Source organism: Somniosus microcephalus, chromosome 10, assembly GCF_052327205.1.
Source record: "Somniosus microcephalus isolate GS21.2 chromosome 10, FLI_Smic_1.0, whole genome shotgun sequence".
Taxonomy (NCBI): Eukaryota; Metazoa; Chordata; class Chondrichthyes; order Squaliformes; family Somniosidae; genus Somniosus; species Somniosus microcephalus.
In genome coordinates, this window is record NC_140996.1 from 153,185,546 (window position 1) to 153,207,160 (window position 21,615).

At 45.6% G+C, this 21,615-nt stretch overlaps 1 protein-coding gene across 2 annotated transcripts in view; it reads left to right on the forward strand.

Moving 5' to 3' along the window:
* LOC147111767 (PC3-like endoprotease variant B) overlaps positions 1–21,615 on the forward strand; it is a 780,400-nt gene that overhangs the window by 739,557 nt on the left and 19,228 nt on the right. For both annotated transcript variants that reach the window (XM_085998973.1, XM_085998974.1), the window contains one exon: positions 2,759–2,888. In XM_085998973.1, the coding sequence (XP_085855099.1) occupies positions 2,759–2,888 (130 nt within the window). The remainder of the gene's footprint in view (positions 1–2,758; positions 2,889–21,615) is intronic.

Genomic DNA, 21,615 nt, shown 5'->3' on the forward strand with positions numbered 1-21,615 from the left:
GGGAGATCAATTGGTGTATTGTATAAAATCTGAGGTAACACAGCTTTAACCCATGCTGTATTTGACATAGAAACTTCTGCTTCTCTTTCAGTAGGGTAGAAATTAGACCTCATGGCGCTTATTTTCCGGTCGGAAAATGGGGCAAAATGGACCAATTTCGGGGCGCAACACCCTCATCTTTATCACCATATTGGTAAAGGCGACTTTGCAGATGTCCGGGCAGCCGTCTAAAACAGGCATCAGGCCCCGTCCTAATGTAAATGAGGGGCCTAATGCCTATTTTAAGTCCCCTCACCAAAATTGGGTGGTGATCAGCAGAGCAGGTGCTGAGCCTTAGGATTCTTCAGCTCTTTGCCATATACCTGGTGGCAAGGGCTGTGCCCTCACGATTGCATGATTTTGCAGCATGCAGCAGAGCATGATGAATCTTGAGATGTGCTCTGGCGAATACTGCAGGGCTCCTCCAGAGCGGTCCAGGCAGTGGAAGCATTGTTTAAGCACGTCAATGGTCTGCTCGATCACATTCCACATGGCAGCATGGCTTTCATTATATATATGCTGCCCAAGTGTGCGTCAGTTGCGCACCGGAGTCATGAGCCAGATGGTCAGCGGATAGCCCATGTCACCCAGTAGCCACACTCTGGTTTCTCATGGTGGCTCAAGTGCGGATGGTACAGCGGACTGCAGCAGAATGAAGGCATCATGACTGCTGCCAGGATAGCGAGCATTGACCTGCATGATGCGCTGAGTATGGGCGCACGCCAGCTGGACATTAAGGGAGTCGAATCTCTTCCGGTTGCGGTACATCTCCAAATTCACATGCAGCGCCCGCAATGCGATGTGTGTGCAGTCAATGGCACCCTACACCATGGGGAAGCCTGTTATCCTGGTGAAGCCACGCACTCGCTCTGCCTGCTTCTCTCTGGCGAGAGAGAATGAAATGTATTCACCTCTCTTTGCATACAGAGCCTCAGTGACCTCCCTTATGCAACAGTGCACGGCAAACTGGAAGATGTTGGCAATATCGCCTGCTCCAGCCTGGAAGGAGCCCGACGCATAAAATTTCATGGCCATGCTCACCTTCACAGTCACTGGCAATACCGTCCTCACACTGCTCTGTGCCTGTAGTTCTGCCTGCAACAGGTGGCAGATTTTAGTGAGCACCTCCTTAGTGAAGCGGAGACGTCGCATACACTGTTCCTCGCTGAGGTTGTGGTTGAAGAATTGCTCCCGGAAGACTCTGGGTGGATATGGCCTCCTGCTGAGAGCCCTTCTCCCCCTCCTCCTCCTCCCTCTTCGAGCAGCTTGTCCTCCTCTGTGTCACCTCTGCTCGTTCTCCCTGTCAGGTCAAGGGGAATTTAAATGACTGCACTCATGTCTGGGAGCAACTGGTCTGATTAGAACCCTTGAAGTAACCTGTCATTCCACTTCCTGGAACGTCAAATAAGATAACAAACCACCAAAAACTTTTACAAACTCACCAAGAGCCAGTAGAATTCAATCAGCAACTAACCTGAAAGCAGTTGATGATCCCTTTAAATAACGCTGGTGGGGGGTCCTTCCTGCTGCTGAACGCATGTTCAGCTGTGTGTGTTTAAGAGACGATGGCAGGAGCATTGAGGTCGAAAATGGCGACATGGCATCAAATCACCGTTACACAATCTTCGCACTCTACATACTTCCGGCATATGCTCCCAGCACCCGCACTAACGACCTCACCAAAATGGCGTCCGCCATGGCCTGCAGCAGAAGTGTGCGCGTGCAGCGCGAGCCATATTTTGGACCCAAAACAGCAACCACAGCATTAAAACGGCAGTTACAGAGCCAAATTTCGCGGCCACCATCTCTTACCTTTGTTGGCTCAACTCAGCCCTTCTTCATCTATTGCAATTGTTAGCTTCAGTGTCCCCTCTGATAACAAATGGAATTCTTACCTCTCCTGTATTGTTACAACAAACTTCAGGAAGCTTTGTTTCCATTTTACTGCCCACTACCTCTTCTCTCCTCAGCAACTCTTAGCCCTTTGTAAAACTCATATGTGTCCAAGGCTTGAATACTGTTCCCAATCTAAGGAAGCACTTCCCGCATGTTTCTTGCACTCATGAATAAAATACAGTAAAAGATTTGTCCATCAAGTGATCTTTTTCTTCTCTCTAGCCTCCAACCAGTACTTTTCTGTTGCAATTTTTCCCTGTCAGATTATGCCTCTACGCTCATTGCCCCTCTGGGCTTTCTTTAATTTCTCATAAGCTCCAAGCTCCAAGCGCACTGTCCTACAGACTTTTCCTCCTCATTGCATCATCACTAAGTTGAAATCAATCATCATCATGCAGTCTGCCACTGTATCTCATTCTTTCCCAGGATCTCAAAACTGTAGAACTCCTTACCTCCCTCAACCTTCCCTTCCTCTACAATTCACAGACTTTGAACCCAAACTTCGTGTAATTTAGTTGTTACTTTTGATTTTATTAAGATTCCTTTCTTACATTTTCAATGTTGGTTGTGCCCTACGCCTTCACTCTTCACCTAGGCTTCTGTAAATAATTTTTATAAAGTACCAAATTGTGGGGAGTCTTGTGCTATGAAATGTGGCCAGTGGAGATTGAGCTCGGACTGCTCAAACACATAGGACCCTGTAATCAGAAGACAGAGAAGGCTTTCATCTCATCAGTCTGTGCTAGATTTGAACCCAGGTTTCAAGATTGAAAAGGCAAAGTTCGAACTCACCATGGCTCAAATAATAACTTTATTTTTTTAGATTACAGATCATGGCAGTTCCATCATGGATTGTGAGAGACCTGAGCATGAATCAACATCAGGATTTATCACCAAGTTTCAGCTGACGCTGTGGGGAACCTACAAGGCCACGCTCCCCAAAAGAGAAGAAAGTACGTGAATCTCCCAATGCAGATACGTATTAGAGAGATAACAGAGCCAAGATTTTTCATAGCTTGATAGCAGAAAAATGAGTTGCTGGGGATAGAATCAATTTTGTACACTAAATATATATACGCAGCTTATGGAGAGACATGTGAGAAGATTGTTAGTAAAATATTAGTAGCTGTTTCGAAAGGATTCTCATGGTACAGTAACCATTGCTCTGGATACAGCACAGTTGCACCAGGATATCATTGTACAACATGCAGAAGCTGTTAATATGCAACTAGAAACCAATCCACAATAATGAGTTTCCACTAACTTACTTATCATTTTATATCAATGTATTTTTAGTGTTAATGTTCTTCTTCATTTCTACATTTATATAAGTGATCAAACTACAAGGAGCTGAATTTTCCTGACAAAATCTGCCCAACTTCAAACGCTACAGAGATGATATAGCAACAGAAATGGGGTGGAGAGGCCAACTACTAAAACCATGCCCCAAAAATTGCCCATCATTATTTTTGTACAGCGACCTCAACATAGGCTGAATTTGCCAACCTGAGTCCACCCCACAGTTAGATGAAGGTAGGAAGTGTGGCTTAATTGTTCCTGGAACTCCCCCTCATTTCCTCCCAGTTCCTGCCACCAGGAAACATCACCACTATAAAGGTTGTTGTTAGATTATTCAAACAATTTAAAGTAAGAATTTAATTTTAGGGAAGTAATTCAAAATTATGAGGGGTTTTGATAGATAGGGAGAAACTATTTCCACTGGCAATAGGGTCGGTAACCAGACAACACAGATGAAAATAAATGCCAAAAAAGCCAGGGGGGAAATGAGGCTTTGTTTTTACTCAGCGAGTTGTTATGATCTGGAATGCACTACCTGAAAGGGTGGCAAAAGCAGATAAAATACTAACTTTCAAAAGGGAATTGGATATATACTTGAAATGGGGAAATTTACAGGAATATGCAGAAAGAGCAAGGGAGAGGGGTTAATTGGATAGCTCTTTCAAAGAGCCAGCACAGGCATGATGGGCTGAATGGCCACCTTCTGAGCTGTATGATGCTATGGAAACAAAATGTCATTGATGATCCCTTGCATTGCGCTTAGATAACTATTCAACTATTATACAATTAACATCCTTTCTGGGAAAGGATAGTTGGAAACATGCATTACCAAATAATAAAGAGCAAGAGACCTCTATTAAAATAATGCACAAAAACACCAATCTGCCAAAGGTTTGCACATTTATTGATTGCCTCTTCCTATTTCTTATCACCATGACTCTGCCTTAAGTCTAAAACTCTAATCATACATGAACCTAATCTCTTCCACCTATGTGGTGCTACCTCAGTATTAGGAGGCTGTGAGGGAGTGTTCCATTGGAGCCCTTGAAGACTGAGGTGGCACTTTTCTTAGTGATGCTGATGCCTTTGCAGGACCTGCTTCTGGTGTCATGTTACTTGCACATCCAGTGTCTATTGGGCTCAGGCCAGAAGATACCTACTGTGCTGGCATTGTGAAGGGGCTGATTGTTGTAGCCACATTGTCACTATCATGAGAGAGCGCAACATCTGACACCAGTCCTTGCAGCTCACTTGTGCTGGGAAAGGCTCACCTGGGCTACTTGTCTGGGTGAGAACAGACCAAATAGTTTCAATTGAGCTATGAATGCCCTGATCTATGATGCTGTTGAGGTTGTGTAGGGGGTGGCGCGTGAGCCCAGTCAGTTATGCCTCTGACTGCCCGTGAGCAGTTCGAATCACTCCCACGCCCCTGAGGTTCTTGACACCGGACTTAGGTACTGGTAGCGATACAGAAAAGACTCGAGTAGACAGGTGGTTTGGATGTAAGCAAAACTCAGGATTTTATTAAACAGGAAAAATTAATACAGTCTTAAGAGAAATTACCAGTATATAACATTACAGGCAAATACAAATAACTATACTTATACAGGGAATGGGGAACACACGGCACATCGAGGGAAAACAACTATCGTAACAATCCCCTTATCCTTATCCCACCCCCTATACCTAACTAGATTAAGCTATGAGGGGCCAGAATTTATGCTCACCAATCAAAAGGGTTTGTTGGATTCAAAACAGCGGTGGGGTTCGGGGTTCGCTCTTGGTGCTCTCTGGAGCCTGTCGTCGTCACGTGGTCTCCGGGCGCTGCAAGGGCGTTGTCCAGGTTCGAGTACCCCAAAGTTAAAGTCTCTGTTTGGGTACTTTACCTTGCAGGGATGATTCCTCTTCTTCGGCCGACAGTTTGAGTTTGCATAAAGATAGTCACAGGCTGGCTGAGACTGAAGGCCCGATGATTCAAAGCCTACCCTCAGTTCGTCTCCTCAGTTGGTCTTCCTCAGTTGGTCTTCCTCAATTGGTCTTCCTCAGTTGGTCTTCCCTCCTCCCCTTGTCGCGTCCCGCCTCGCCTAGCCTGAATTGTCCGTGTCCGCCCGATGCAGTGCCGGGGCAATTTCCAGATGGAGTGGCAAAAGGCACGAGCAAAGGCCAGGGGGTAAGCGCGGGATGGGGAAAGAACGACAGCCACGAGGGCGAGGGGCAGAAGAGCCGAGCAGAGCAGAGAGAGAAAAGAAGAGAGCGATTGCTACCTGGGGCCTTCAATTATACTCTTTTCAAAAAACCCTTATCTGCGCGCCAAATCATGTTAGTTCTTTGTCTTAATCTTGGCGGGCTATTTTAAATAATGGTAGCAATCTATACTAACTGTTTTTTAGATGGCCGGTAATCGCATCTACCGGCCTGATAATTGACTTGTTTTGTCATGAATATTCCTTGATGGGCCTGTCCAGCCTCGACGGCTTCCTTAATCTGTTTCCGATTATATATGTAAACTGCTTGATGGCCTTAACTACAGGCCTAACTGAATTTAGATTTGATTCCAATTCGGTCTAATACATAATTCAAAGTCCTGTCTGGTTTCAAAATACAAAGTCTCTCTTCATAGGAACTGCAGCTTTGGTTTCAATCCACAAGCTGTCTGCATTGCAGAGTCCATTTAAAAATCTCACAGGCTTTCTGCCACGAGGCACCAACACCATCTTGGGTACCCTTTTTGATTTAAAATGTCCATGCAGGGTCCCGATTATTAATAACAACCTTCGGGGAAATGTAGAATTTTTGCAAATCTTACACTTGTCACGCAGGGTATCTATGAAAGCAGTTGTGGTTGCCACCCCAGAAGCAACAATCACCCTTATAACAACCTCCTATCATCTTGTTGCCATAGAAATCTCATGGACAGCCACTTCCACTGAGGTGTTCTGCATGCCCTATCATACCTTTTTTATTGTGTTGTGGATGCGGGTCATGGACTACTCCAATTTACCCACTATCTGCAACATGAAAAGAGGCGGCTGGAGAGGACTTTGGAAAGGGAGGGGGGATTTCCTGTTGCCGTGGTCCATGTCGGAACAAATGACATAGGTAGGAACAGGGAGGAGATCCTGCTAAGGAATTATCAGGAGTTAGGAGCTAAATTAAAAAGCAGGGCCTATAGGATAATAAGCTCCACCTGAACTAGAATGGGACCAGTGTCCTAGCAGAAAGGGTAAATAGGGAGGTGGCAAAGGCTTTAAACTGGTAAGATGGGGGGAGGGAACTACAAGAAACAAAACAACCCTAAATATAAACAAAACAGGAAAAGAGAGCATGGGAAAGACTAAACTAAGGGAGGACTCAAATGGCCAGGGAATAAATAGTGTTATAGCACAGGAGTGTAAAAAGATGGTTAAAAATAAAGTGAGAGGAACTGCTATTAAAAATTAGTTAAACTGTCTGTACAGCAATGCACAGTGTCCATAATAAAACAGGAGAACTGGAGGCAATAATACATGCGAGGAACCAGATATAGTAGAGATTACTGAGAAATAGCTACAGAAAAATCGGGACTGGAAATTAAACATTGCAGGGCATAACATATTTAGAAAAGATAGAGAGGGGAAAAGGGGAGGTTGAGTAGTTCTACTTATTGGGGATAACATATTGGCAGTAGAAAAAGGTGACATTGAATTAGAATCCATGTAGATAGAGATAAAAGATAATAAAGGATCAATCACACTAAAAGGGGTAGTCTACAGACCACCTGATAGTGGAAGGGAGGTGGAGGAAGAAATATGCAAATTAGGGAAATGTGTAAAAAATATAGAATAATAATCATGGGGGGATTTCAAGTACCCTAAAATTAATTGGCCGGAAGATGTAGGTAAAGGGGAAAAGGGAATGGAGTTCTTACAATGTGTACAGGACTCCTTTCTAACTCAACAATGGAAGAAGCCCAACAAGGGAGGATTTGTTATTGGATCTAGTAATAGAAACATAGAAAAATAGGAGCAGGAGTAGGCCATTTGGCCCTTCAAGCCTGCTTCGCCATTCAATATGATCATGGAAGATCCTCTATCTCAATACCATATTCCCGCTCTCTCCCCATACCCCTTGATGTAATGGGGAATGAACCAGAGCAGATAAGAGAAGTAAAAGTAGAGGAACATCTAGGCAGCAGTGACCATAATATAATATGGTTTAAGATAATAATTGAGAAGGACATGAGAATGACAAAGACCAGGGTAATAGGTTGGAGAAAAGCTGATTTTTGTAGGGCTGAGAATCGAACTTGGGAAAATAAAATGGACAACAATATTGGCATACAATGATGTAGAACAGCAGTGGGAAACATTTAAAATGATGTTCAACAGAGTCCAGGAAAAATATATTCCGCTGTAAAACGAGAACAAACTGGCACGGTGGCATAGTGGTTAGCACTGTTGCCTCACAGCGCCAGGGACCCGGGTTCAAATCTGGCCTCGGGCGACTGTCTGTGTGGAGTTTGCACATTCTCCCTGTGTCTGCGTGGGTTTCCTCCGGGTGCTCCGGTTTCCTCCCACAGTCCAAAGATGTGCAGGTTAGGTTGATTTGGCTATGATAAATTGACCCTTAGTGTTAGGGGATTAAATACGTGGGGTTACGGGGATAGGGTGGGCCGAAATGGCCTCTATCTGCACTGTAGATTCTGTGATTCTGTGATACTGTAACCACTAATGAGACACATGGATGAATAAAAACATAAGGGAACATTTGAGGGGAAGGAAAGAGGCAGACACTAAATACATGGATAGCAGGGGAGAGCATGATGAGGGACAATATGAAAAAATTAGGAGATAAGTCAAAAAAACAATTAGGAAGGCGAAGAGGAACATTTAAAATATCAAGGAACACAAAACAAAATAGTAAAATATTCTACATATAGGCACAGAAATAAAAAAAGGAAAGTCGGGATGGGAATAGGGTCACTAAGGGATGGTCAGGTTAAAATCTCAGGCAGCGATAGCGACATGGCAGAAATATTAAATAATTATTTTGCTTCAGTATTTACCAGGGAGACAGATCAGGTGGACATGACATCTGAAGGTGAGATTAGAAATGATATAACCGCATTTAAAATAAAAAGAGGAGAAAAATTAAAAAGCTAATCAAACTCAAAGAGGACAAAACCTCTAGTCTGGACGGATTCCATCCGCATATTTAAAAATAATCTAGGTTACAGATAGCAGAGGCACTATTATATATATTTAATAATTCATTAGAAAAGGTGTAGTGCCAGAGAACTGGTGGATAGCTAACATTATTATACTTATATTTAAGAAGGGAGATAGAACATGTGCAGGGAACTATAGACCAGTCATCTTAACATTGGTGGTAGGAAAGATAATGGAATCCCTACAAAAGGAGAAAACAGAAAAACATCTAAAAACCAAAAATAGAATAATGAATAGTCAGCATGGATTTCAAAAGGAAAGGCCTTGCTTGACCAACCTCATTGAATTCTTTGAAAAGGTAACAGAGAGAATAAAGAAGAGTAATGCGGTAGATATAATATATTTAGATTTCCAAAAGGCCTTCGATAAAGTACCACATAATAGACTAATGAATAAGGTCAGGGGACAAATAACAGAATGGATAGCTTTTTTTATTCATTCCTGGGATGTGGGCATCACAGGCAAGGCCACCATTTATTGCCCACCCCTAATTGCCCTTGAGAAGGTGGGGGTGAGTCACTTTCTTGAACTGCTGCAGTCCAAATGGTGAAGGTATTCCCATGGTTCTTTTAGGGAGGGAGTTCCAGGATTTTGACCCAGCGACGATGAACGAATGGTGATATATTTCCAGGTCAGGATGGTGTGTAACTGGGAGGTGATGGTGTTCCCATGTGCCTGCTGCCCTTGTCCTTCTAGGTGGTAGAGGTCATAGGTTTGGGAGGGGCTGTCAAAGAAGCCTTGGCGAGTTGTTGCAGCGCATCTTGTAAAGGGTGCACACTGCAGCCACGGTGCGTCGGTGGTGAATTGAGTGAATGTTTAAGGCGGTGGATGGGATGCCAATCAAGTGGGCTGCTTTGTCCTAGATGGTGTCGAGCTTCTTGAGTGTTGCTGGAGCTGCACTCATCTAGGCAAGTGGAGAGTATTCCATCACAGTCCTGATTTGTGCCTTGTTGATGGTGGAAAGGCTTTGGGGAGTCAGGAGGTGAGACACTCACAGCAGAATACCCAGCTACTGACCTGCTCTTGTAGCCACAGTATTTATGTGGCTGGTCCAGTTAAGTTTCTGGTCAATGGTGATCCCCCAGGATGTTGATGGTGGGGAATTCGGCAATGGTGATGCTGTTAAATGTCAAGGGATGGTGGTTCGACTCTTGCTTGTTGGAGATGGTTATTGCCTAGCACTTATGTGACGCAAATGTTACTTGCCACTTATCAGCCCAAGCCTGAATGACATCCATGTCTTGCGGCATGCGGGCACGGACTGCTTCATTATCTGAGAATTTGCGAATGGAACTGAACACTTTGCAATCATCAGCGAACATCCCCACTTCTGACCTTATGATGGAGGATAGGTCATTGATAAAGCAGCTGAAGATGGTTGGGCCTAGGACACTGCCCTGAGGAACTCCTGCAGTGATGCCCTGGGGCTGAGATGATTGAACTCCAACAACCAAAACTATCTTCCTTTGTGCTAGGTATGACGCCAACCAGTGGAGAGTTTTCCTCTTGATTCCCATTGACTTCAGTTTTACTAGGGTTCTTGATGCCACACTTGGTCTAAATGCTGCCTTGATGTGAACGGCAGTCACTCTCGCCTCACCTCTGGAATTCAGCTCTTTTGTCCATGTTTGGACCAAGGCTCTAATGAGGTCTGGAGTAGAGCGGTCCTGGCAGAACCCAAACTGGGCATCAGTGAGCAGGTTATTGGTGAGTAAGTGTCGCTTGATTGCACTGTCGCCAACACCTTCCATCACTTTGCTGATGATCGAGAGTAGACTGATGGGGCGGCAATTGGTCGGATTGGATTTGTCCTGCTTTTTGTGGACAGGACATACCTGGGCAGTTTTCCACATTGTCGGGTAGATGCTAGTGTTGTAGCTGTACTGGAACAGCTTGGCTAGAGGCGTGGCTAGTTCTGGAGCACAAGTCTTCAGCAGGACAGCCGGGGTGTTGTCGGGGCCCAGAGCCTTTGCTGTATCCAGTGCACGCAGCTGTTTCTTGATATCACGTGGAGTGAATCGAATTGGCTGAAGACTGGCTTCTGTGATAGTGGCCAGGAGGAGGCCAAGATGGATCATTCACTCTGCACCTCTGGCTGAAGATGGTTGCAAACGCTTCAGCTTGTCTTTTGCACTCGTGTGCTGGGCTCCGCCATCATTGAGGATGGGAATGTTCATGGGCCCTCCTCCTCCCGTTGTTGTTTAAATGTCCACCACCATTCACGACTGGATGTGGCAGGACTGCAGAGCTTTGATCTGATCTGTTGGTTGTGAGATCGCAAGGCTCTGTCTATAGCATGCTGCTTCTACTGTTTAGCATGTATTTAGTCCTGTGTTGCCTCTTCCCCAGGTTGGCACCTCATCTTTCTTAGGTACGCCTGGTGCTACTCCTGGCCTGCTTTTCTGCACTCTTCATTGAACCAGGGTTGGCCGCCTGGCTTGATGTTAATGATAGTGAGGGATATGCTGGGCCATGAGGTTACATATTATGGTGGAATAAAATTCTGCTGCTGCTGGTGGCCCACAGCGCCTCATGGATACCCACTTTTGAGCCGGTAGATCTGTTCTGAATCTATCCCATTTAGCACGGTGGTAGTGCCACACAACATGATGGAGGGTGTCCTCAGTGTGAAGACAGGACTTTGTTTCCACAAGGACTGTGCAGTGGTCACTGCTACCAATACTGTCATGGACACATGCATCTGCGACAGGTAGTTCAGTGACGATGAGGTCGAGTAGGTTTTTCCCTCGCATTGGTTCTTTCACCACAGATTAGCTGGCTAGCAGGCTAGCTGGCTGCAAGACAGAAAGCAGAGAATAGCAGTAAAGGGTAGCTATTCAGAGTGGCAGAAGGTGGGAAGTGGGGTGCCACAACTATTAGTGCTGGGACCACTGTTGTTCATCATTTATATTAACTATTTAGACTTTGGAATCAAAAACACAATTTCTGGGGGGGAGAGTCAATACTGAGGAGAACTGCAACAAATTACAATAAGACATTAATAAACTTGCAGAGTGGGCATATAATTGGCAAATTAATTTCCATATAGATAAGTGTGAGGTATTACATTTTGGTAAGAAAAATAAGGTCACATATTACTTGGAAAATAAGAATCTAAATAGGGTAGAGGAGCAAAGGGAGTACAAATCGATAAGCCTGGCATCGGTAGTGGGGAAAATGCTGGAGTCCATTATAAAAGATGTAATAGCAGAGCACTTGGAAAACAGTGACAGGATCAGACAAAGTCAACATGGATTTACAAAAGGTAAATCGTGCTTGACGAATCTGGAATTTTTTGAGGATGTAACTGGTAGAATAGATAAGGGAGAACCAGTGGATGTGGTGTATTTGGACTTTCAGAAGGCTTTTGATAAGGTCCCGCATAAGAGATTAGCGTGTAAAGTTAAGGCACATGGGATTGGGGGCAAGGTACTGACTTGGATAGAGAACTGGTTGGCAGACAGGAAGCAAAGAGTTGGAATAAATGGGTCTTTTTCCGAGTGGCAGGCAGTGACTAGTGGGGTACCGCAGGGTTCGGTCCTAGGACCCCAGCTATTCACAATATATATTAATGATCTAGATGAGGGAACTATATGTAATATCTCCAAGTTTGCAGATGACACAAAGCTGGGTGGGCGTGTGTGCTGTGAGGAGGATGCCGAGAAACTCCAGTATGATTTGGACAGGTTGGGTGATTGGGCAGATGCATGGCAGATGCAGTATAATGTAGATGTGGTAAACCACTGTTTGTATTCCTGTTTGTCCTGTTTGTATTCCACTGTGTACATGCCTGGACATGCCTTGGCTGACTCCTCCCACAGGTCCTAGTATAAAGGTGACTGCTCCCCAGCCCTTGGTATCCTGGACCGGTCGACCACTCGAGGCAGACCTCCATTCTGTTGTTAATAAAAGCCTTTAGTTACTCTTCTAACTCTCAGTCTTTTATGAGTAATTGATAGCGCATCAGTAGATAAATGCGAGGTTATCCACTTTGGTGGCAAAAACAGGAAGGCAGATTATTATCTGAATGGCAATAGATTGGGAGAAGGGGAAGTGCAACGAGACCTGGGTGTCCTTGCGCACCAGTCGCTGAAGGTAAGCATGCAGGTGCAGCAGGCGGTTAAGAAGGCAAATGGTTCGAGTACAGGAACAAGGATGTCTTGCTGCAATTGTACAGGGCCTTGGTGAGACCACACCTTGAGTATTGTGTGCAGTTTTGGTCACCTTATCTGAGGAAGGATGTTTTTGCCATGGAGGGAGTGCAGCGAAGATTCACCAGACTGATACCTGGGATGGCAGGAATGACGTATGAGGAGAGATTGGGTCGATTGGGCTTATACTCGCTGGAGTTTAGAAGAATGAGAGGGGATCCCATTGAAACTTATAAAATTCTAACAGGACTGGACAGACTAGATGCAGGAAGGATGTTCCCGATGGCCGGGGAGTACAGAACCAGGGGTCACAGTCTAAGGATAAGGGGTAAGCCATTTAGGACAGAGATGAGGAGGAATTTCTTCACCCAGAGAGTGGTGAACCTGTGAAATTCTCTACCACAGAAGGCAGTTGAGGCCAATTCATTAAATATATTCAAGAAGGAGTTAGATATATTTCTTAAGGCTAAAGGGATCAAGGGATATGGGGAGAAGGCAGGGACAGGGTACTGAGTTTGAATGATCAGCCATGATCTTATTGAATGGCGGAGCAAGCTCGAGGGGCCGAATGGCCTACTCCTGCTGCTATCTTCTATGTTTCTAAATACACAAATCACTAAAAGTAGCAACGCATGTTAATAAGGCCACTAAAAAAAGCAAACTAAATATTAGGGTTTATTTCTAGAGGGATTGAATTGTGAAGCATAGACATTATGCTAAACTTGTATCAAACTTTGGTTAGACCACACTTGGAGTACTGTGTACAGTTCTGGTCGCCATATTATAAAATGGATATAGAGGCACTGGCGAGGGTGAAAAAATCATTTACAAGGATGATACCAGAACTGCGAGGTTATACCTATCAGGAAAGGATAAACAGACTGGGATTTTTTTTCACTTGAAAAGAGAAGGCTGAGGGGTGACCTAATAGAGGTCTTTAAAATTATGAAAGATTTTGCTAGAGTAGATACAGAGAGAGTGTTTCCACTTGTGGGGAAGAGCAAAACTAGAGGCCATCAATATAAGATAGTCACCAGGAAATCAAATAGGGAATTCAGAAGGAACTTCTTTACCCAGAGAGTGGTGAGAATGTGGAACTCGCTACCATGGGAGTAGTTGAGGCAAATAGTATAGATGCATTTAAGGGGAAGCTAGACAAGCATATGCGGGAGAAGGAAATAGAGGGTTATGAAGATAAAGTTAGAAGAGGAAGGATGGGAGGAGGCTCGAGTGAAGCATAAATGCCGGCATGGACTGGTTGGGCCGAATGGCCTGTTTCTGTTTTGTATATTCTATTAATTCTACGTAATTCTATGACTGTCTCCGCTACATGGAAAAGAGAGCTATGCTCCCAAATCATAGTTCTTTTCATGACTGGATCAGAGATCTAAGTCAAAGTGTCATAACGGCACAGAAGGAGATCATTCAGCCCATCGAGTCTGTGCCAGCTCTCTGTAGAGCAATCCAGTCAGTCCCATTCCCCCGCTCTCTCCCCGTAGCCCTGCAAGTTTATTTCCCTCAAGTACCTATCCAGTCTCTCCTTGAAAACATTGATTGTCTCCGCTTCAACCACTTCCGTCGGCACTGAGTTCCAGGTCCTCACCACTCACTGCGTAAAAAAGATTTTCCTAGTACTTGTACCATCAACTAGTGGGAACAGCCTTTTCCTATCTAGCCTATCCAACCCGTCATAATCTTGTACACCGCTGTCAAATCACCTCTCAACCTCCTTTGCTCTAATGAAAACAAATCCAGCTTCTCCAACCTGTCCTTGTAGCTAAGATCATCCATACTCTGAACCATTCTGGTAAATCTCCTCTGCATCCTCTCAAGGACCACCACATCCTTCCTAAAGTGTGGTGACCAGAACTGGACGCAATACTCCAGTTGTGGCCTAACTAGCATTTTATAAAGGTTCAGCATAACATCTCTACTTTTGTACTCAATACTTCTATTTATGAAGCCCAAGATCCCATGGGGGAAAAATTCAGTATCGCCCCGTTTGGGGCGCGATTATTGGCCGTGCGCAAAGTTTAGCGCCTGGCGCTAATTATCGCCTCCAACTGCAAACTTGGCTTTTAACGCCCCTGGATTTGATTGGAGTGCTAAATCAGGTGCTACACACCTCTCTTAAGGCACAAAGGCCGAAGAGCGAGGCGCTACCTCAGAGCACTGGCGAAGCTCATGTGATGTCAGTCAGCAATGGAACACAGACACAATGGCACCAGCCAGTTCTTAAAGGGGAGGGTTGACCTTGCTCTCCATCCACATCCTGCTCATTGCAGCCTTGAATCTCGGCCTGGAGAGACGTGTATATCAAATCTGCGGGAAAGAACAATGGAGAGGCCCAGGGAAAGAGCTCAGAGTGCAGTCCCCACAGTCTCTTCTAAATCAATACAAGGAAGGGCAAATCAAGATGAACCTGCAAAGTGCTGCTTAGTACCCAAAACTCCTTCACACAGCGTTGAATCTCTCCAGAAGTCTCTCTCTCTCTCAGAATGCGTGGCGCAAAAATGTCACCAACAAAAAACGGCAGGAAGCGGTCGCCTTTAAATAGCACTCCCCCAGTTCCTTCCTGACTACAAAACGCTCCCCTCAACCTGTCGTTGCTAGCGGCAGGCGGTAAGGAAGGGGGCGCCACTCAATAGCCAGTCTGGGGCGCTACCGGGGCATTGCACACTTGACTGACGTCACGATCTGCCAGCGCAGGAGAGCGTGGCGGTAGTGTTTAGCGCTGCCACAAAATGTCTAGTTAATTTTGTGAGGGGCGCAAACATCGCCGCGCACGGGCGCTAGTTGTTTTGCGCCCCATTAGCACCCTCTTAAGGCGCTAACGGGAGACGCAAACCAACTGAATTTTTCCCCCCATATGCTTTGTTAACCATTCTCTCAATGTGTCCTGCCTCCTTCAGGGACCTATGCACATTAACTCCCAGGTCCCTCTGTCCCTGCACACTCTTTAAAACTGTGCCATTAAGTGTATATTGCCCCTCCCTGTTCCTTCTGTCAAAATGCATCACCTCACACTTCTCTGTATTAAATTCCATCTGCCACTTGTCTTCCCATTCTGATAGCCTTTCTATGTCCTGTTGCAGTCGATTGGTATCATCCTCACTGTTTGCCACACCCTCAAGTTTGGTGTCATCGGCAAATTTAGAAATTCTACTCTTTATTCCAATATCCAGGTCATTTATATATATTTTTAAAAAGCAGTGGCCCCAGCACTGACCCCTGGGGAACACCACTGTCTACCATCCTCCAGTCTGAAAAACAGCCATTTACCACAATTTGCTGTTTTCTGTCCTTAAGCCAATTCCTTATCCAAGCTGCCACTGACCCACCTATTCCATGAGCCTCAATTTTGTTAACCAGCCTTCTATGTGATACTTTGTCAAACGCCTTCCTAAAATCCATATAGACAACATCCATTGCATTCCCTTCATCAATCCTCTCTGTTACTTCATCAAAAAATTCAATTAGATTAGTCAAACATGATCTGCCTTTTACAAATCCATGTTGGCTCTCCTTAATTAGCTTTAACCTCTCCCAAGTGCCTGTAAATTTTTTCCTTGATTATTGTTTCTAAAACTTTACCCATCACTGATGTTAAACTGACCGGCCTGTAGTTACTAGGATTGTCCTTACACCCTTTCTTGAACAATGGTGTCACATTTGCCACTTTCCAATCCTCAGGCACCTCCCCCACATCTAGGGAAGATTGGAAAATTATGGCAAGCCCTTCCGCTATCTCCTCCCCCAATTCCCTTAGCAACCTGGGATGCAAGCCATCTGGACCAGGCGACTTGTCCACTCTAAGCATACCCAGCCTTTCTAGTACATCCTGTCTATCAATTTTCACCCCTTTGCTTCTACCTTTTCCACTTCTACCGATATTTTGTCAGCATCCACCTCTTAGGAAACATCGATACAAAGTACTCATTGAGTATTCTAGCCTTGCCCTGTGCTTCTAAGCATATATCACCTTCTTTGTCCCTAATAGACCCCACCCCGCCTCTTACTACCCGCTTACTGTTTACATGTCGGTCGAAGATTTTTGGGTTCCCTTTTATATTAACTGCCATTCTACTCTCAAATACTCTCTTTGCCAATCTTATTTTCATCTTCACTTCCCCTTTCAACTTATTGGCCTAGAGATTCAGTTGGGCCCCGTTTGGGGCGCCAAGCTCGCCTGGGAGCCGTAATTACCGCTGCGAGCGGAGCCACTAGCGCCATCCCAATATTCAGTTTCAGTGCCCCAAACGGAAGCGGGCCGCTACTCGAGGCTCCCCGCGTCCCGCTTGGGGCGCTGAAACTGATTATCGCAGCGCAACGTGCCGCAGCGCCACACGCTGCGGCATGGCACGCTGCGGTACTGCAGGCCTTCCTCCCACTGTTAAGGGGGAGGTGCCTGCAACAGCGCGAGCCCCGCTCGCGAGTGCCGGCAAATGAGCCCGGCACCAAGGAGAAGTGCCGGGCTCTCGGGAAACAGCCGGCAATGCCGCGGGGGGGTGGTTTAGGAGGCCGGGGACGGAGGTGCTGGCAGGCAGCCGCCCCGCACCTCCACCTTAATTTGCGCCACTACCGCCACAGGTAGGCCCTGTGAACTGGTCGCGATTTGCGACCGGCGTTAAAGAGGCGGGCGCGACCAAATATGGTGATCGGGGCGGGAGCGGGGCGCTGCGCACACCGATGACGTCATCGGTGGCGGCGCAGCACTACAGGCTAACGCCGCCATTAGTGCCCCGCTAAATATCGCGGGAGGTGTGGCCAGTGGCGCTAAAGCCACTGAGTGCCCTCTTTGGGCGCTAACTGGTGGCGCAGCCCACTGAATTTCTAGGCCATTGTATTTGGTCTGGTTCTCCCTTGAAGAATTCACCTGACATGCATCATACACCCTCTTTTTTTGTTTCATCATCTTCTCTAGCTCTCTCGTCATCCAAAGAGCCCTTGCTTTGGTTCCCTTACCCTTCCCTTTTGTTGGAATGTACCGAGACTGTACTTGGAACATCTCCTCCGTAAAGATCACCCATTGTCCCATCACCCAAAGATCATCCAAAGATGTGCGGGTTAGGTTGATTGGCTATGATAAATTGACCCTTAGTGTTAGGGGGATTAAATACATGGGGTTACGGGGATAGGGTGGGCTATGTGTTGGTATAGGGGTTACGGGGATCGGGTGGGATATGTGTCGGTGCAGGCTTGATGGGCCGAAATGGCCTCTATCTGCACTGTGGGGTTTCTGTGATTTCTGTGACTTCTGTTCCGTTACAGTTTTTCCTGTCAGTCTTTGGTTCCATTTTACCCTGGCTAGATCCTTTCGCACCCTATTGAAGTTAGCCTATTCCAGTTTAGAAGTTCCACTCTAGATTGTTCCTTGCTCCTCTCCATTACTAATCTAAATCTTATGATACAATGGTCACTCGTACCCAAGTGTTCTCCCACAGACACTTGGTCAACCTGGCCCACCTCATTCCCCAGCACCAGATCCAGCAATGCCTCCTTCCTAGGGCCTTGAGCTCCTCAATGTTGAATTCATCTCGGTGTTTGCAGACATTCCATTGTGATAATGCTTTCAGGTGTAGGCTTTGTAGCAATCTCGTCACTTTTCACTCAAGCACTACCACCCTTGGTCTCAGGAAACGGGATAATAAATAGTGGGAGAGAAACATGTGGTAGAGAAGTTGGTCAGGAAGCTTGTGTGTATTAACTCTATCTTTCCTTCATTTACACAACCTAAACATGAACAGTGTGGAAGTGAGTCATGTTTCCAGCATTATTTCAGTATCTGCATGATCACTCATACCTATTACTTACCTTGGCAAACCCCATTAAAATGTTCCCGGCACTGTATTGCCATTTGTGGGGTGGTTGAGGTGGCACTGATTACCTGAGCCACCTCTCGGCAGCCTGTCTGCACCACCCTGTTCTGGGGTTTCTTGTCAAAGAGCTGTTTCTTCTTGGCCTTATCTCCACCAACATCAGCTCCACAGAAGCTTCCAAGAATCTTGGGGTCTTTGCCACACCTGGACCCCTGATGCTGCTCCTCCTTCTTGTGCTCTCACTCTCTCGCTTTTTCAGACAATTCTCTGAACTTCTGGACCTGGAGCTTGCAGCAGCCTTTTAACTTCTGCAGCTAAACCATATTCCCCTCCCAGTGGTGGAGCATCGGTCAGGAGCAGGACAGCAATAGGCTGGGCTGTCCCTGAACGAGATCCTTTTTGGAGCTCAGACTCAAGTAAACAGCATAATTCATTAAAAGCACTGCTCATGAAAATGGTATTGAAAATTGGCAGAAAATCATGGACAACATACTGACAATTCAAGGTAAGGGGCAGGAGGTTTAGAGGGGATTTGAGGAAAAACTTTTTCACCCAGAGGGTGGTTGGAATCTGGAACTCACTGCCTGAAAGGGTGGGAGAGGCAGGAACCCTCACAACATTCAAGAAGCATTTGGATGAGCACTTGAAATGCCATAGCATACAAGGCTACGGACCAAATGCTGGAAAATGGGATTAGATTAGACAGGGCTTGATGGCCGGCGCGGACGCGATGGGCCGATGGGCCTCTTTCTGTGCTGTATAACTCTATGACTCTATGACTAATTTCCAATATGGACTGGCAGCAGTCAAAGTAACTTGAAAAATATAGGCCTTATAGTCAGTTGTTGGCAAAAAAATATACCTTATATTGGATCTATTATTTTTATATGTTGGTGAATTTTATATCTGTGTCATGATGGATTAGTGCACCATATTGAGTTTAGTAATAAAATTATATGGTAAATGTTTTAAAATGAGTTGGGTGGTATTATTAAGGGGTGGCCCAGAGGATGGAGTTATGAAATCTGATGCATATTCACAATCAGATACAATCAGACAGCATTTGCAGCAGCAACGATGATGAGCACTCAGCAAGAAGACGGCTCTTTGTAACGGTGCCAATCCGTGCTTCTTATGCCAGAGACTGTGAGGAACAAAATAAAACTAATGTGGTATAAGCAGACAGCTTCCCAAATTGAGCGTCACTTTAGAAGCATGAACAGATGCAGAAAACTGCACCGAAGGAAAGATCGCTGGGTGTGACCCGACAGAGAGGTAAAGAAAAATGAGCCCAGATTAAAAAGGAGGATGGTGCAAGCTGTAGGAGGGGCCAAAATCCTTTATCCAAACTACCCACACCACCCATGAAGAAGGAGCAGACCACCAACCGCCCCACCAACCACCCCCCCCCCCCGACCCCTTGGCAGCTAAGTAAAGTGAAGGAATTCGGAGGATTTAACAATTCTGAGGGGTGAGAAATATCAGCTCCAGTACCATTGCAACCACAGCCTCACTTCCAACTTAGTCATGGAAGAAATCCCTGGTCAGTAAGGGGACATCAGAATTAGTGACCATTGTTTTCCCCAGCTGTCTGTTTATTGTTACAATCACAATCTGACAGTAATATCATGCTACCATGCTGTACCAGAAACAACAGATTAAATATTTGCAAAGCTGATTTTGCACTGTATCGTAAACTATCCTTTATGAAGTCATATCACTGAAATCTCACTTTTAAAATGCTAAAAGTGTACTATAGTTGTTGTGCTAATGTGAGCCCCATTAAACCTCTCTGTGCACCGTCTTGATGATTTGGCACTCCGCCATAAACCACAGCTTCAGAGTATTGCCTCTGTCATCTGCAAAGGAGAGATTAGTATTACATAAAAATAACACAGAGAATGCAAACACTGATACCCATAGATTAATGAATTGGCAAAGGTAAAAGAGATATGGATGCTTCCAGGGAAACTGCCACATATACATCCACTCTCTGCCCAGTGTTCTTTGCCTTGCCACCTCCTTTCTTGCTTTCAAAAACCTCCTCAAAGACTTTCTCTTCGACTAAACCTTGGGACCATACCCTAATACTTTCCCTCTTTAACCCGCTGTTCGGCATCCACTTTTTTGTCCACCTTAATGTAAAGCACTTTGGGATATCTTCCGGCACATGAGGAGCACTATAGAAACATAGAAACATAGAAGATAGGAGCAGGAGTAGGCCATTCGGCCCCTCGAGCCTGCTCCGCCATTCAATGCGATCATGGCTGATCATCGAAATTCAGTAACCGGTCCCTGCTTTCTCCCCATACCCCTTGATCCCTTTAGCCTTAAGAAATATATCCAACTCCTTCTTGAATATATTTAATGTATTGGCCTCTACTGCCTTCAGTGGTAGAGAATTCCACAGGTTCACCACTCTCTGGGTGAAGAAATTCCACCTCATTTCTGTCCTAAATGGCCTACCCCTTATCCTTAGACTGTGACCCCTGGTTCTGGACTCCCCGACCATCGGGAACATCCTTCCTGCATCTAGTCTGTCTAGTCCTGTCAGAATTTTATAAGTTTCAATGAGATCCCCTCTCATTCTTCTAAACTCCAGCGAGTACAAGCCCAATCGACCCAATCTCTCCTCATACGTCATTCCTGCCATCCCAGGTATCAGCCTGGTGAATCTTCGCTGAACTCCTTCCATGGCAAGAACATCCTTCCTCAGATAAGGCGACCAAAACTGCACACAATACTCAAGATGTGGTCTCACCAAGGCCCTGTACAACTGCAGCAAGACATCCTTGTTCCTGTACTCCAACCCTCTCGCCACGAAGGCCAACATACCATTTGCCTTCTTAACCGCCTGCTGCACCTGCATGCTTACCTTCAGCGACTGGTGCACAAGGACACCCAGGTCTCGTTGTACTTCCCCTTCTCCAAATCTATTGCCATTCAGATAATAATCTGCCTTCCTGTTTTTGCCACCAAAGTGGATAACCTCGCATTTATCCACGTTATATTGGATCTGCCATGCTTTTGCCCAATCACCCAACCTGTCCAAATCATCCTGGAGTTTCTCAGCATCCTCCTCACAGCACACACGCCCACCCAGCTTTGTGTCATCTGCAAATTTGGAGATATTACATCTAGTTTCCTTGTCTAGATCATTAATATATATTGTGAACAGCTGGGGTCCAAGGACCGATCACTGCG